The 17,003-nt window shown below is 38.5% G+C and overlaps 1 protein-coding gene across 2 annotated transcripts in view; it reads right to left on the bottom strand.

Moving 5' to 3' along the window:
- MAST4 (microtubule associated serine/threonine kinase family member 4) overlaps positions 1 to 17,003 on the bottom strand; it is a 198,992-nt gene that overhangs the window by 13,383 nt on the left and 168,606 nt on the right. For both annotated transcript variants that reach the window (XM_066339021.1, XM_066339020.1), the window contains 9 exons: positions 12,043 to 12,251; positions 11,155 to 11,293; positions 9,975 to 10,107; positions 9,077 to 9,242; positions 6,274 to 6,375; positions 2,384 to 2,506; positions 2,048 to 2,160; positions 981 to 1,108; positions 645 to 877 (listed from right to left, as the gene is read on the bottom strand). In XM_066339021.1, coding sequence (XP_066195118.1) covers positions 645 to 877; positions 981 to 1,108; positions 2,048 to 2,160; positions 2,384 to 2,506; positions 6,274 to 6,375; positions 9,077 to 9,242; positions 9,975 to 10,107; positions 11,155 to 11,293; positions 12,043 to 12,251 — 1,346 coding nt within the window. The remainder of the gene's footprint in view (positions 1 to 644; positions 878 to 980; positions 1,109 to 2,047; positions 2,161 to 2,383; positions 2,507 to 6,273; positions 6,376 to 9,076; positions 9,243 to 9,974; positions 10,108 to 11,154; positions 11,294 to 12,042; positions 12,252 to 17,003) is intronic.

The raw sequence follows: 17,003 nt of genomic DNA, 5'->3' as shown, positions 1-17,003 counted from the left end.
AAAAAAAAAATTACTCTTAAGTGTAACTGTTTAAGTACAAGAAGAGGATCACATGGTCTGAGTTATCACTGCAACTGTTGTGTTAATGGCAACACCATTACATGTGACCCAGGGGATAGCAAGCAAGACTTGGGAAACAGCACAATCAACATCAAGGTTTTAGACAAGGGAAGCAGAATGTGAACTACATAGGAAATCAAGGGCTTGGGAACAGAAGAGTGTATCTTGAAAAAAACTCAGTGAGGAACAAAAGAGAAATAAGCTGAAGACTGGTAGATATGTAGATAAGAAACTAAGGCCCTAGAGACTACTGAAATGCAGGGAAACAATGCCCAAAATTACTTAAACAGAGAATGGTTTGCAACACCTCCTCCTAGATTTGTAATGACCGAAATGACTTCCACAAGTCAAAGAAAATACTCTCAATTCTGAAAGGTGTACATCACAGAGAAGTCTTAATTTAAAACACACAGTGTGTAGTACAGAGTGCCAGATCTGATCCCAAACCAGATCTCTGTTGGGACAGCTGTTTTTAAAAGCAGTTCTGAAATGCACGGCTTCTAAATCCATGAATGCTACTGCCACAAGAAGGTGGTCTGCAACTGTTTGTAGTATCACCAGCCAAGACACCCACTGCGAGCTACCTGACAGTGTGGAGCTGCTGATTGTACTTGCGGGAGTGGTTACTTCAGGCTCGTCTTGCACTGTTTCATCGCTCACAAATGCAGACTTCTCCTGCTCCTCCCGGGGTCCCCGTGAGCTGCTGGACTCATCGTGCTCTCCTTCGGCTGACACAGACAATTTTGGAAGCAAACCAGAGCTGCGCTGCTGCCGGCTACTGTCAGTCTCAGATGAGATGGATGTAGATACTTGCTGTCTGCACGAAAGAATAAGCAAACTCTCATGCAGTTAATGAAAGGAGGAGGCCTGCTATCTGGCAAGCAGGATGCAGATGACTTGCTGTACATCCTTCTACTTACATTTCAGAATATTCTGAACTCCAGCTTAAAGATTCCACAGAAGGCAATGCTACACTTTTTGTTTTGTCTCCTGCATCTTCCTTTTCTTCACCTTGAATATGAGTGACTCGATCTATACTACTAAAAACCTATTAAAAAAAACCCACAAAAATTTGAGTCATTACTGAGAAATTTAAAATAATAAAAAAAAGATATGCAGGATCTACAGTTCTATGATTTTAAATGCTTATATAGTATTTCAGAGTGCAAACTTCAAAATTCTTGAAGCTTTTCAAATTTCCAATAGTTCATAAAATGCTTTCTTAGCTCCTCATATATGAGGACACAAATAGAGCCTCTTCTTATTATGAATTCTCCTAATTTCAAAATGTAAGCGAAGAGAGTAAAGCAAAAATCCTAGGTGCTCTCTTCCATTATTTCCTGCCAATTCACCCTCCACTGTATTGCCTGAGCATGTCCACTCTGCTTCTACAGATCTCTGATCAGCAATAATTAGCCCTCATCTCAGCTACTAGAGTATACTACCTTTTGGGCAGTTTTACCTTCAATTCAGAGGATTCAGATCACTCTCTCAAATCTACATTTCTCCATGACTGGAACACATGTTAACCATTATCTTGCTTTTTCCTTTGGTCAAATGTAATTAAATTTATACCTACTACATGGCAGTATTGTAATATTTGTTATGCTATCACCTACAAGACACCCAGGACACAACTGGAGCAACATGAAAACTATGTATAAAGAAACCAATGCAAAGAATGTGCATTAACATTTAACAGAACACTTCTTTGAAACTTTCTGTTATGCTATGATGAGTCTTCTGCAGAAAATACCATAATATTTATATAATTTTCCATTAGTAGCCTAAAGATTCAAGAAGTAACTTTTCTACACAATCTTCCCATATTTTGATTTAATGGTATTCATTGTATTCTTGCTCAGTTTCAGTTAACTTCATAGTTTCTTGAGAAAATAAGGTCTTTTAGATCTCTTCTATAGTTAACATTTCCAAATTCTGCAAAAGTAGAACAATACATACTAAGATTACAGAAATTTTTACTTACTTTTGAAAATCTGTGTGAACATGAGGAAAACTGTCTTATCTCTAAATTAAAATCTTCATCATTGGTATCATCTTCTTCCTCAGTTTCCATATGGTGGTATTTCTCAGAACGAGCTACAAACAAGAATAATAAAATATCTGGATTTATCAGGAAGAATGGATACCATGTTTTATTATTAAATAAAAATCTAGTTTTATTTTTAAGCTTATTTCTGCTGATGTGTCAATTCACCAGTGGAACTGCAAGCTGCCAGTGATTCTGAAAGAGGAGATTTTAAGAGCAGTAAACAAGAGCCAAAGACATTCATCACTTTTTTTATTACTGTAAAACACTCACTGTCAAAATAACTTGTGTCATCTTCAGACTCCAACTGTGGAATAAATTCGGCTTTCTGCCTCAGCAGACTATTCCAGTCAAGGCTCCTGAAGAACTGATGCTGCTTTACTTCATATGCACCACCTGGAGGAGCCAGAGGAAAACACTGAGCAAACTGTACCAAATCCTTTGACACTAAATGAATTAAACCCCCAACCAACAACGCAAATAATCATGGAAAGCCATAGTCATTGCTGTACACATGAACATCTACTACCCATTCCCATAAAGACTATCCTGAACCTGTCAGAAACACTCCCTGCCTCTGTTTTGTTGTGGCCATTTCTTTTAACAGTTTATTGTTTTATCATCTCCCTCTTTGAAGATTTTTATTTTTCCGGATGTACAAATCTGTTAGCTACACATTAGTCAGAACCATCATATGCAGTTCTACAAATATAAATATGTGCACTAGGTGAGTAAGTACAAGTCATAAAGTAATGTAGAATGATCCTTAATAGTTGCTCAATATAAATACTATTGCTGACTTAAGAGATCCTTTCAGCGTTTTATGACAGCAATACACAATTCTACAGGAAATACTCTACCATTTCTCTTATTTATTACTGCCTGCTCATTTAATGTGCATTTAAATTATCACACTAGTTTAAAGTTAGAAAACAACTCTAAGAACACAATGAAATACTGGAAATTTCATCCTGGGAAGGTTGAAGATGATGTAATTAATAAACACCCATCCAATTCTAAAATCTGAACAAGTAACCTGCAGCAGCAAGACCTGCTGCCAGCTTGTTTTGGGTTTCTGTTGCATGGTTTTGGCAGTGGGGAGCCTACAGGGGTGGCTTCTGTGAGAAGCAGCCTTCCTCTATATGCAACACAGCCACTGCCAGCTGGCTCCAAGATGGACCCACTGTCAGCCCATGAGCATTATCTGGGATAATGTATTAAAGAAGGGGGAAGAGTGTTGCACAACAGCCAGAAGACAGGAGTGAGAACAGGTGAGAAGAACAACACTGCAGACACCAAAGTCAGTGCAGACGGAGCTCCAGGCACTGGAGCTGAGACTCCCCTGCAGCCTGTGGTGCAGACCATGGTGAGGCAGCTGCACCTGAGCCCATGGAGGACCACGGTGGAGCAGAGATCCACCTGCAGCCCCATGGAGGACCATGGTGGAGCAGGGTGGATCCCTGAAGTAGACTGTCATCCCACACTAACGCCTGTGTGGCAGCAGTGCCCAGGTAGGAGCTGTGTCAGAGGAGCCCAAGCTGGAGCATGGTTACTGGCAGAACTTGTGACCCCATGGGAGACCCATGCTGGATCACTCTGTTCCTGAAGACTGCACCCTGTGGGAGAGACCCACATTGGACCAGGGGAATAGTGTGGGGAGGAAGGAGCAGCAGGGGCACCATGTGATGCACTGACCACAACCCCCCTTTCCCATCCTCCCACGCTGCTTGGAGGGAGGAAGTAAAGCAATAGTGTTAATTGATGACAAATTAAATAAACTTCCCTGAGTTTTAGTATGCTTTGCCATGATGGCAACTGCCTGTCCTTATCTCAGCCCACAAACCTTTGGCATATTTTCTCCTCCAATCCAGCCGAGGAGGGAGGAGACTTGCTGGGTACTAGTGGCCAGCCAGGGTCTACTCAGCACATTGATACAGCATGTATACTTCTCTATGTCAAAGCTACAGAGAGAAAAAATGAAATCTCCAGGATTGGTTTCTAAGTCAGTGTTGAGATTTCTAGATTGGGTTCTTTGCTTTTCACACTGCACCAGGGAAAAACTCAAAGAAGCCACATCTTGCCAAGGCAGACCAAAATCACAAGTCACTAGCTAAGCAGTGAATATTTCTTTGAGCACAGTAATGGGATAGATATTACATCAGAATTGTGTACTTCTTGATTGGTATCAGACACTTCAAGCTCAAAGAAGTCTTTTTACTGCTATTTTCATTCTTCAAAGTAGGTATACTGTCCGTATCTCTTCTTTCAACTTGCCTTTGCCACTCAGGTCTCCTGAGCAAACAAACAATTACGATCTTCATCAAGTGTTATGCAGCTTGCTAATAAATATTAAACAGACAGGACTGTAATTTGAAATGCATGGTGGAGCCTGGTATGAACCATGCCATTTTTCAGAGCCCATGCGGGACCTGTCACACTGCAGCCTCCATTTCTGCAAGCTAATTTTAACACTTAAAGATCAACTTTGTTGTGGTTTCTGAACCCTCTGCTTCAAAGAAATACCTGCCTCATTTCCTTCTTCAGATGCCAACTCTTAGACAGACCAGAGGCTTTAGAGATGTCAGTTCCTGACTGAGCATCACAGGTGCTTCATATTGTGGCACTGACCATTCAGTATTTAAACCTGCCTTATCTCACCCAATTCACTTTCTCCACCAGCTGTATAGCAACAGACACAGAATTTGCAACGCACTTCTGATCCAGCCTCTCCCAGGTCAACAGTCTTGAATTAACACTGTGTTTACCTGGAAATCCATCCTGGTAATGAAACAACAGTGCCTCGAAATAGTGTACTTAAAATAAAACTAGCTGTGGATTTTCATTTTGCTTTTGGCGTTGGTGCCCTCTGCAGCAGATGAAGTAGCCAAGTAGAGCAAGGGGAGAAGCTACTGGGGCATGACAACTTCCTCAATTCTAACTTGTTTAACATGGGGCAAAGGACAGCAATAAACCTTGCTGGATGCCACTTAGTCCAAACCATGAGTTACAGTGAAGGGTTGTTCAAACAGATCCAAGACACTCAGGCTAGAGGGACATGCAGTTCATTCATACCAGCCACATCACCATGCCTTGAAGGAAACTGAAGGAAGACATGTCATTTGGGACCGTGTCAGTAGTAATCAGGGTGTGGGTTATAATCACGTTTCCCCTGAGCAGCTGTGATAAGGCCAGTTATGAACTGGTTCCTAAAGCCTCTTTTTAATTAGGTCAAAAATAAGTGGCACAACTGGACTCAATTTTCTGAGCAATTTGTCAAGTACTCTCATGCTGACTCAACGTGCCACTTGTTTCCTTGGCATCCCAAATGTATGGCATACAGCATTCATTGTAAATATGGCTGCACCTTTATATCAGGGCTCTTTTATGCGGGAAGCTTTTTTTTTCCTGTGCTTACCTAGTTCTCTGCCTAAAGGGATGGCAGTCAGTGACTAGGGTTCCCATATATTAACACTTAAAAATCACTCACTCACACACACACACACACACACACACACAGCCTTCTCACTGAAACTCCCAAATAAATCCTAGTCTACCAACCAACAAATAAACTACTACATTAATGCACAGTACTTTCATTACCTATGGAAGTCTTAATACTTCCTTAACATTCAGGTTTCTTAAAATTCTTTTTCACACAAGGCAATAGTGCTTGATAAATGAGAATGACAAGACTTCTCTCACCACACAACCTCAGAAAGTAATTTCTGAATAAGCAGTTTGAATACACACCACCCACCCTAACACCTGGAGGAATTAATCTGCCTGACTAATGTACCTCTGAAAAAAGAAATTGTGTATTGATTCCCCTCCTAGATCTCTGTATTTAGTCATTTAATACTGTACTCATGAAGAAACCCCATTCACTGACTAACAGGGTCTTTGAGAAATTTCTGTTATATTTACCAAATTATGAGAAGAGTAAATGCAAATGAGCACATTTAAGTCCTACAAAAACCAGGACGGACATAATCACATTAAGTTTGTATTACTGGTCTGAATTTATAAATTATCATGGTTATTGTCATACTGCACATCATGACAGATGTTTCCCAAGCAAAACAAACAGGTGAACAAAAGCTCCCAATCCTGAATATAGAAGCTATTTCTAGTACATTAATGATTTAAAATTAGTGTCTCCTAACCTGTCCCCAGTCTTTCTAAAGGATTCTGCCTAAGCAGCAGAGTAATAAGATCCTGGGCATCTGGAGGTGGTGCTTCATCCTTTTCAGGCCAGTTGATTTCATCTAAAAAAAAAAAGAAAGTTGTTTAATGTTGCTGTAGTCTGATCCCAGCACAAATTGCATGAACGCTCTCAAAAGTGACCTAACAGCAAAGTAGAGTTAAAGCAACTTTTTCAACTTACTCTGCTGCATACCAATTATTTCTAATTTTTACACTCTATACAGACTGCATAAACATACTATGTTCCCATTTCCTTCGGAAGTATCATTTAACACAAAACTGTGTTTAACAGCAGAATACATGAATGCTTGGCTCATGGAAAACTTCCAAAATATTAGAACAACTTGTATGCTTTCTCTTCCCTCATCAAACCATGGTTTAAACTGTAGTTATGCTGCATAGAAACTGTTGTTAAGATGGAAACTGTTGACCTGACCTGGCAGTTGCTGCTCAGATCTGTGCTCCTTCTCTAATGCTAGTAGACTCCTTGAGGTCATTACTCCCATGGCTAAGGGTCAAGGTGTCACACTGTGCTCTGGCAACATGTATGACAATGAAGCTTTTTCTTCAGAGTCTCATACATCCATACCACCTCCCTCTACTGACTCTTACCCTACTATGGCTTTTACACTTCATGGCAAACTGGACCTTAACCATGCAATCAAGACAGGATATGCTGTGTATGAGCATGAACTTGGTAACAGCATGCTTTGCCTGATTTTTAGTTGAAGCTGCCTATACAAAGGTAATACGGTACAGGTTTAAAACTCTGCAGAAGTTTCTTGGGAGGTACAAGGATTTTGGCATCAGAGAAAGCACACTTGGAGCTCCAGAAATACTGAAAGCTGTTACGGAGCTTGTTGTCATTTTATGATCTAGACTTCTTCTATAAAATAATCGTAACTGGATAAATAATCATCAGAAGCTACACAGAGGTTTAACCTTCCCTTAACCTTCACATTTCAGCGTTTAAGGGAAGGTATTGATATTAACAGACATGAAATGTAATCTGTTTCTGAAGCAGTATTTTAAATTCTTTAGGTATCTAAGTTTACACTGAGGCCTCCCACAGCTGTCCTTGCACAACCTGAGGGCAGGAAAGGCAATCTACAATTAAAAAGGAGGCAGCAACATTTAAAAGTAGAATTTTAAACAGAATGTAGATTTTGTTCACAGAAACTGGAAGAAAAATCTGGGCTACAGTTTTGTTCTTTAAGATGGCTCTTACAGTCAAGAAGGGGATTGTTTATTTTAGCACACACTAAACATAGCCAACTAGAGCTCTTTTAGAGCTACTAAGAATTATTTCAGTAAGTAAGGATTTTTCAAATAAAAGAGAAGCAACTGACAAATCAACATCAATACAAGAAACTGAGCCAACCAACAGTCTTGGAGGATGAGTGGGAAAAGATGATGTTTACAAGTACAGACTTCTAGAATAATTTCTGTAAGATAAATTGACACACTCAAACAGATGAGGGTATTTACAAAAGCATCAGCCAGATTCTAACGCATGACGATATGTTTTGCAAAAGGTAAAATAAATACCACGTGCAAAATAAAGCAGAAAGTACCAATTTTGTCATTAATTTTAAGACTATTCCCTCCCCTTCTCCGGGTCAGAGAGTATAAGGATAAAAACACAGTTGTGTGTGTCTGGAAATGCAATAAAAACATGAATTATTGCCACGTATGCCTGCCTACAGCTTCCACTGCAGTTTAAATGTGATTTGGAAAATAAAGCATGAATATGCATTACAGCCATGGCGCACCCAGAAAACAGACAGCATTTGCTGCTTGTGTTAATTAAACAGTTGATTCTTCTTGCCACTCAGGCCTCAGCATACTACATCAGAAAACAACATGGTTAAAATCCATGTACACATAGAATGTCACATGCATTTTAATAGTTTACAAACAAGCCTGGCTTTTAGCTTCAGATAGAGAAAAGAAAGACGATGACAGAATGTCTCGAGTACAAAAGGGGATTTGTTGCATTCTCACAGGATGAGGAACTAGAAATGCATTCTCAACTACTGGACTTCTTAAGCAGACCATAAAACAGTCTGGGAAATACTTAGTAACAGAGGTGCCATTCTGTTAATCTTGTGTCATAAATAGTGACCCTCTGCATGTATGCATTTGGGAAATTTATGGAAACAGCAGGTAGGATAGCAAACAATTCTGTTTAATCATCATTCAGTTTTGTCACAAGACACATAACAATACTTACGGTCAGTTTGCAGGTTAAGATCTAGAAGGTTATTGAATTTTAAATGGAAGAAGAACAGCTGCTACAGAAATAACATTACACTCCAACAATCACCAATGAAATCATTAACAATCTGTGAACTGAATTAGTTTCCTTCTTTTTCTCATTATTTATTATTTGGGAGACATTTGTTTTAGGGCTTTATTACATCTTTGTTAATTTCTTCATTGTGCCATGAGGCATCTTCCCATTTACGCAGATTCATTTTAACTGTTTCTTCCCTGGTATAATTTCTTTACCAAAGACAGAAATCACTACTGAACAGTGGCACTACTTTTTTACTAACATAGCTTCTCTCTTCCAAACAGTGCAGCTTAACCCCTGGACGCTATATCAATGAACTTCTGTATTTAGCAACAATATACAGTAAGTCCAGCTTTTAATCTAAATTAATTGTTACTGCTTTGAAAGCAATTTGTGTAGCCTATCAGTAAAACTCAAATATATTTACTGTTAACAGCTTTTGGGTTTTTTTTAGTAACGATCCTCACCACTGATTACTTGTCCAAAGAGCTCTTCTGGTGTATCTCCAAAGAATGGCACACATCCAACAAGAAACTCATACAAAATAATTCCCATGGCCCACCAATCCACTGGTTTTCCATAACCCTGTCTCAGTATCACTTCAGGAGCTATGTATTCAGGTGTACCACAGACCTAAAAGAAAGAAAACAAGCATGATGGCAAAGCAAGTCTTAACTGAACTATGGCACACTCTTTGTAATTCCTGAAATGTAAAATAATATGAAAACACAGAAAAATATGAAATTCAGTTGAGTTTAGTCTGCTGAGTTTGCATAACAACTTATGTTTTTAGAACAACCTACCCAGATTAAGAGGCACCATAATCAACATTTGCATATTTGTCATGCAAAGGACAGTTGGTGCTTCGTACACAGGAATCCGTCATGGCAAGTATTTTATTTAACTTAAAACAGGATAACTTATTGTTGTCCTTATATGAAAGTTGTGATGGTTTTATCTTAAGTAATTTTTACAGTGAACAGATTGTGAGCAATGGTAATGAGGCATGCTTAAAGGGAAATGGGCCAAAGCACAGATTTTAGCACCCTTGGTTGTACAAGGCATAATGAGCTCCACAAGCAGTCTGCTGAGACTTATGAATTCTTTACAAAACAGGTTTCCATTTGTCTCTCTCACACATTCACTTGCACACAATTAGGTTGTTAATCTTACTAATAGATCTTAATGTAAAAAGGAAAAAAGCCTAGAATAATCTTCAGGGCACCAGATAAAGTACCTGACATATTCAGCTGGAACACCAACGCAGAAATAATTATGGTTTATTCAGTATTACAGCATGTTCTGCTGGCAAAATATCACTTCACGTGAATATTCAGTGTAGAAATGAAAAAGGCTGTTTCTTACCTGTTTGTCGAGGAATTCTCGGGCATCCTTCTCAATGTGACCCTCGTACAGATTGGTAGTCAAACTCATCAGCCCCACTTTTGACAGGCCAAAGTCTGTAAGCTTTATATGGCCCATGGATGTTACCAACAGACTGAAAACAGGAAGTTATTAAGTCACTTCGATATAACCCAACATTACGTGCTTCTCATTGTTATTACAATTATAATACTTAGAGGAAAACGTTTCATTAAGACTATAAATTTCATTAGGATTATAAATACAGCTCAAAAAGTAATTTAACTGGTATAGAATATCAGAACAGGTTAAAAATCTAAGCCCTACTATTGTTAATATTACTATCAGAAGTCAACTAACTTTTTATGTGCAACTGAACATCTTCTAGAACTACAGAGGTCTTGAGAGCTGAGCACTTGAGTCTTTGAAGAAAAAGCTATCATGTGAAAGACCTAAAATAGAATACATGTAATTTTTGAAGTGAGGTGAGTGTTTTCCCTCTATAACAAGCTGCATCGATCATGCATTTGGAAAAAACCTCTGAGTATTAAGTTAGTAACTAATATTACACTGTCCTAAGGTATCAGGCTATGAACGTATTGTCAATCAACACTCATGACTTCATTTCTTTTTCCTTTGTTGTGAAACAGGAAGATGATTATTGGAGTTGCAAGTGCCATACTTTGTATTTCAGCCACTTGCTGTAATGTTAATTAACTTGAATAGAAGCAACTGTACTTTTAAATATTGAAGTTGAAAACCCTAACCCCCTCAAAAAACAAACCCCCAAAACCCAAGCAACAGGAGATAGCTCCAGATCTGGTTAATCTTTCCTTCAAACATACAAATACCACAAGCTGATGATATTTTGTACCAGCGGTTTAAGTACACATTGAAAAAATTTTTCCTAACTCAACCAAAATATGTTTCCCTCTATCAGAAGCGTAAATACTTTTTAGCTACTCTGATAGCCTCTCCCATCTCAAACACAGAAAATTATTAGCAGCTCTTTCAGAAAAAAATGCATTTTCTGTAACTGCAAGTAATGAAAATTCAAATACTGTAAAGGAATTGTGAATCGACATAACATTTACAAAAAAAAATAATTCAAAGCAAGTTTGAATTTTTTATATTTTATCTAACAATTTCAAATTCCTCTTTCAGTTATATTCTATATACATACTTGTCAGGTTTCAAATCCCTGTGTACAATTCCGTAATTATGAAGGTATTCCAAGGCTAGAACAGTCTCTGCAAAGTACATCCTTGCCATGTCTACAGGTAAGGGACCCATATTCTTCATCAAAGTAGCACAGTCTCCACCTGTGGAAACAGAACAAATGGTCCAGATGACTCTGTAAATTCTGAGGTGTATCAGTATAAACCATACATGATGCTGAAAGGAACACAAACTGCAGTCATAAATTTTTATTTTCTAGTCAGACGATTCATCCAAACACATAACCCACTCAACTACTGTACTCGAAGTAGTGTGAAGCTGGGAGAGAGCACTACAAGGATTCAGCTGAAAACCATTAACATACTACTACCTAAGGAGAAAACAAACAAACATAAATTGAGGGGACGGGTGGGGGGGTGGTGGAAGCCCACAGAACCACACCTCGGTATCTCTTCAGTACTGCTTCTGTCCACTGCTCTCCTTCAGCATTAGCACCTTTTCAAAACCTCTCCTCTTTCCTCTCTCTTGGTAAAAATAACTACTACAAATCCCCCAACAGCTGCTAATGAAAATTTCAGCTCCAGAAACAAACCAAACATTTCCACATGAACTCTGAACACTAGCACACTTTCCATTACAATCTATAAGGAACTTACTCTAAGAGCAGTTATTTCCCATTATAGCTGGAACACAAGTGTTTTACAAGCTGTTTACTGGGAGATAATGACTGGTGAGAAAAAAAAAAGAACCACCTTGCTGCTGGATCTGGTTCCTAAATCTGAATTGCCATAGTGTAGAGGACACACAGGGGGCCCCTTCTAATTTAACTTCCATATGGGTTGTTTTGTGGTGTAAGGAAATTCTCTCCTTCCTCTGTAAAACAGAATTTTACCTTCTACATATTCCATGACCATGCATAAATGACGTCTTGTTTCAAAGGAGCAATACATGCTGACAACAAATGGATTTTCTGCAAACGTCAGGATATCACGCTCAACGAAGGCCTGCTGGATCTGGTTTCGGAGGATGAGATTCTGCTTATTAATTTTCTTCATGGCAAATCTTTGTCTGGTTTCTTTGTGTCTCACAAAGTAAACCGCACTGAAAAGTTTGAATGGGAGAGAAAAGAAGTCTGGTAAGTTACTAAAAAGGCATTTTAAAATACATTTTTCACTCAATTTGTTTTAAACTGTGTATATATCATAAAAAACACTTGTTTTCAATTCGGTGTAGTCTTTCAGTGGTTAAAGAATGGTTACAAATCTAATTTTGTTTAAAAACTAGGATGAATCTCAGTTAACACAAATTAGTACTCAAACTAAAACAAACAACTCTGCTGCCCTTCCCTCTCCCCTCCCAACCAAACAACAGCAAATATAACAGCAGATATAACAGCAAATGCTTTTAGCCCAGGCAGATTTCAGGCATTCCCATGATCAAATGATTACATACAAAATCCAGCTCTGGTACGATGTTATATATGAATGTGACAAATGCTTACTCTGTAGGTGTGCTGAAAGGAAATCATGACTCAGACTCAGTCCAGAAGATTTTAAAACATATCAAAGGTCTCTTATGAAGGTTGCTGAGAAGTTACTCTAAGGGGTGGCTCCTCATTACCAGATGCAAAATCTCCTGTTCTTGTTCAGTCCTGGCATCAGCACTGATCCATATCAGAGGAAGGTCACCAGTAGGTAACCTGAAACAAACCTCACTGCGCTAAACTACACGGCAGTGTGGGGCTGTGGTGCACATCTTGACTTGCAGAATTTCCACTGGGGTGCTGGGAACAAGGCTTCCTGTATATTTGGTTTGGTACAGTCAATGCAGTGAGGGAAGCAAAGAAAAGAAAACCTCACCTGGGCAACTCTTCTATCTTTCAGGTCTAAGGAGAAGATATTACCCTGCTGTGAAACACTCAGAAGGACTTTACTGCTGCATTTCTCAAAATCCCTTGAGGCAAATCCTGAACATTTTTACATTTTTGCCTTGCTTGAAATCTACTTCATAGCATTTTAATACTTATTCCATCTCCAGTATGTAATTATCACAGTGTTTATGGAAAGAAAGCACTTAAAGGAGAAAATAGAGGGGGAAAGGGGGAGGAAATGGGATTCAACTGTGAAGGTTTTTTTTTTTTAATTCAATTAATTATCCCCATGAGGTTCAACTATCAGTATATAATTATTTACATAAACACAAAAAATAACACCGGCCTTACTATTTCTATAAAGATCTTCACACAGCTACCAAAATTATAGGCACTGATAAAAAGGACTTCTTTCCTTTATGAAGGAAAACTTTCTAGCCAGCATAGTTTCTCTTACTGATTCCAAAAGCTTTCATTAACTCCTCATTCTTGTCTGAGCATGGGGCAGGTAGAAACATTACGCAATTATGAAAGCAGGTAAAAACTACCTTGGGCAAAACCCATGACAAACCCCACCCTTTGTGCCTCCTACTGAGTCTCACTCCCTTCTGCCCCTCCCAAGCTGGAATACAGACTGAGTTATTCAGCCCCAGTACTCCTCCCTGCTGACATCATGCCTTGTGTCCTGCAACTCTTCCTACTGCTCCCCTCATACTCACTTCTCTCTTCAACTGTTACTCTTAAAAGCCCTTCCTGGGCTGGTCTTTCCCTTGCATTTTGGTTTTCCTCTCTTCATTTGTTGCTTTCTCCTGTCAGTTTCATAATCTCCCGAAATATGTTCTCTTTTACCTGTTTCAGACCCTCTCCGCCTTCTTGGCATGTACAAAATTATTGCCTAAAGTCTCCATCCTTCAAAAAAATCCAGTTACATGAATGAACTAAGGACTGACTGAGGACTTGGCATTCAAATACTTCTCTAGAGTTTCAAATTGGACAGTGTGCCAAGATGGACTCTTAAAAGGCAAACAGACACCACAGCATATTATTACAGCATCTTAATAAATCCTCCTTTCAGATCATACACATCTGCAAAATCATTACTAACATACTTAAAAATTATTAAAGAGTAAGCTCCAAGGACTATCTAGTCCTGTAAATATCTGGGACATGCTGCTATATTTTCCCAGCTGTATAAACTGCACCAGTCTCACAGACAAAAGAAGGTAACTTTCCACTAGGATTCTGTTGTTTCTCAGAGAAAAAGCTATTTACCTCAAATGTACCAGACTCACGAGGCAACTGCAACACAACAGTCTCTCTTGCTTCTACACATGCATACACAATTTATATACAGAGTGCTTCTAAATGATCTTTAAGATACAAAAATGTCTAACATCTCTCATATCCTCTGGTCACAGTAAACCCAGCAAACAACATTCACGCCTTATGAAGAAAACTATACCCCAGCCAGCAGCATGTTTGATCATCAAATGCTGCCTGTGACCTTCAGCGTATTATAAAGACAAGTTCAAATTTAATTATTCTGACACAAAAACAGCATAGAAAGAGCACCCAGACTGTCCTGTCAATCACTGAATGACAGTGGCATGCCCTGTCACCCCACAAAGCCACAACCAGAGCGGTACTGTTGCATCCTCATACTGTTTCAAAAGAAGAATTTGATGTCCTTTCCTCCCTCAGCTTTCTGTTTTCGTAACACAGAAACAAGAGTTTCCAAAGCATCCTCTGACTTCACTGTGTACATTTCAACGGGTATGCGAGTGCTCCTCATTTTATTAATGCTGTAGATCAATACGCAAAAAAAACTTAGTTTTCAAGAGAAGTAAGAACATTCATAAAGAATAAAGAATATTCATTTGGCAGTGTCCAAACATTACCTTATTTCACTTTCAACATAAATCCCTCTGAAAATCTGAAAATCTCTCTCTACAGTACCTCCAGTTAGGCACAACTATAAAACACCGCAAAAGTGGTAAGATGATAAAAACAAGCTAAAATATATAACTAGGTTCCTGAATTAGTCCAATCTAAATACCATGCCATCTATTACTCCAATCTTACAGTCATGATTCCTGTTTTTTCTCTAAATTGAAAAATCTCTAATTACCAAAAAAAAAAAAAAAAAAAAAAAATATCCAGATAGACAGGTTTCAGGGTGAGTTTATAGCTCTCCAGTAACTCCAACTTTTAGAGTCATTTTACAATCTAGTCTACATTCAGTGCTTAAGGCTAACATAGCTGACACTATTTTTTAATCTGTCATAGGACCCTGAACTCCTTGTGGAGACACAGGTACTGTACTAACTGCTTAAAAATTATACCTGCTGGCCAGGAACTTTGTTTCATTTTTACAAGCAATTTCCTGAGAAGAGACTGCTAAATTCTGTTATACCCTGAAATTATGTCTCATGTTGACTCCAGTGAAGAAAAGCTATTTCTGATGCTGTGGTTTATAGTATTTGGTAAAGTTTATAGATAGTTATTTAAGATCAGAATTTAAAAGCAGGACTGTACCACCTCCTAACAAAGCAATGCCTGTGACCAGATCAGAGTTATGTGGGAAATGAGAAGCTGGCCATATGACAAAGAGAACGTGATGGCTTTGATCCTTCTCTCCCAACTGGTATCAGTCCTAGCTGTTCTAATATGTCATCAGTTTTGAGTAATAAAACCACCTCTCTGTACCTAATGGTACCAATGCCTTCTATCTTTACAGCAGCTAGTATACACAGGTTCAAAGCAAACTGCAGTCCAAAATTCTAATGGGTAAACTGTCTTGTGCTACTTTTAATGAACCTACAAAGTGACACTTCCACCTGCTCCCTCTCACTTTTGAACTAGTGGCTGCCAGGCTGATGATGAATTAACCTAACTGATGGGGTTTTGTTCTACAGCTGGTAACTTTCTTAATCATCTTCCAAATACAACTACACATGAGCAAGTACTATCACCAGAGTGGAGAAGGGACAGAAGCAGTACTCACAAGTTACACGCAGCAGCTGCTCAAGACACACTGCTTCCAAGTTTTTAAATTTAAATCAAGCAACACCATTAGCCAGTATGTCATGTACATTATCATCTCTGCAAACTGAAAACACTCCAGGCAGGAGCAGAAGTGGTATCGTGTATTTGCTTTAAACTGATACAGTTTAAGAGTGTTGAAGGGATATTGAACTAATATCACTTGCTTCCCTGAAATAAAATGTAATTTTTGTTTTGTTGAATTTTTTCAGGAACCAGGCTGATGCTAACTTGAAGAGATGGAACACTACTACGTGCTACCTCTCAAAAGATGAAATATGGGAAAAAACGTTGTGATTGCAGTAAAATTTAAAATTTGGGAAATATGAGTTTAGTCTGGCTGAATAAAGTCCACGGACAGACAGCTTGTGAAACCATTAACTTGGCCAGAATCCTGTATCTTTACTGATTCACAGCTCATTTAATGTCTTGTACATTCCTAGCCATTCCCAAAAGCCTCATCTACTCATCTACTACACCTCATGTACTATACAATCATTTAATTGCACTACAGATGAGTTTATCCAATCAATTAAAAGCAGAAAACTGCTAAGATATTTACTCAAACCTTCACAAAACCAATAGTTTACATTTAAACTCATCAAATTTAACACATCTGACAAATCTCTGCTACAACATGCCAAGACCAACAATTACCCCGTCAAGTAATCAAAGCTATTTCACTGATAAAAGAAAAACACCATAGCAAAGGAAAAGAATGTTATAGGGTTTCTTTAATTAGTTCAGATTTAAACCCTCCATTATAGCCTCAAAATAAGTAAAATATTACAACAGCATACTGCAGCTTTATTAAGTCAGAGGATAAAATACGCCCACTGACATATTTTAGAGAATGAATCAATGAAGCACAGGCAGAACTCACATATACTTAGATTATTTTAAAAAAATTAATGGCCTGAAAAACACAGGATGGAAAATAC

The sequence above is a fragment of the Sylvia atricapilla genome, chromosome Z (assembly GCF_009819655.1).
Source record: "Sylvia atricapilla isolate bSylAtr1 chromosome Z, bSylAtr1.pri, whole genome shotgun sequence".
Lineage (NCBI taxonomy): Eukaryota > Metazoa > Chordata > Aves > Passeriformes > Sylviidae > Sylvia > Sylvia atricapilla.
Note: the sequence above shows the minus strand (reverse complement) of the source record. Positions and strands in the feature narration are given on the sequence as shown.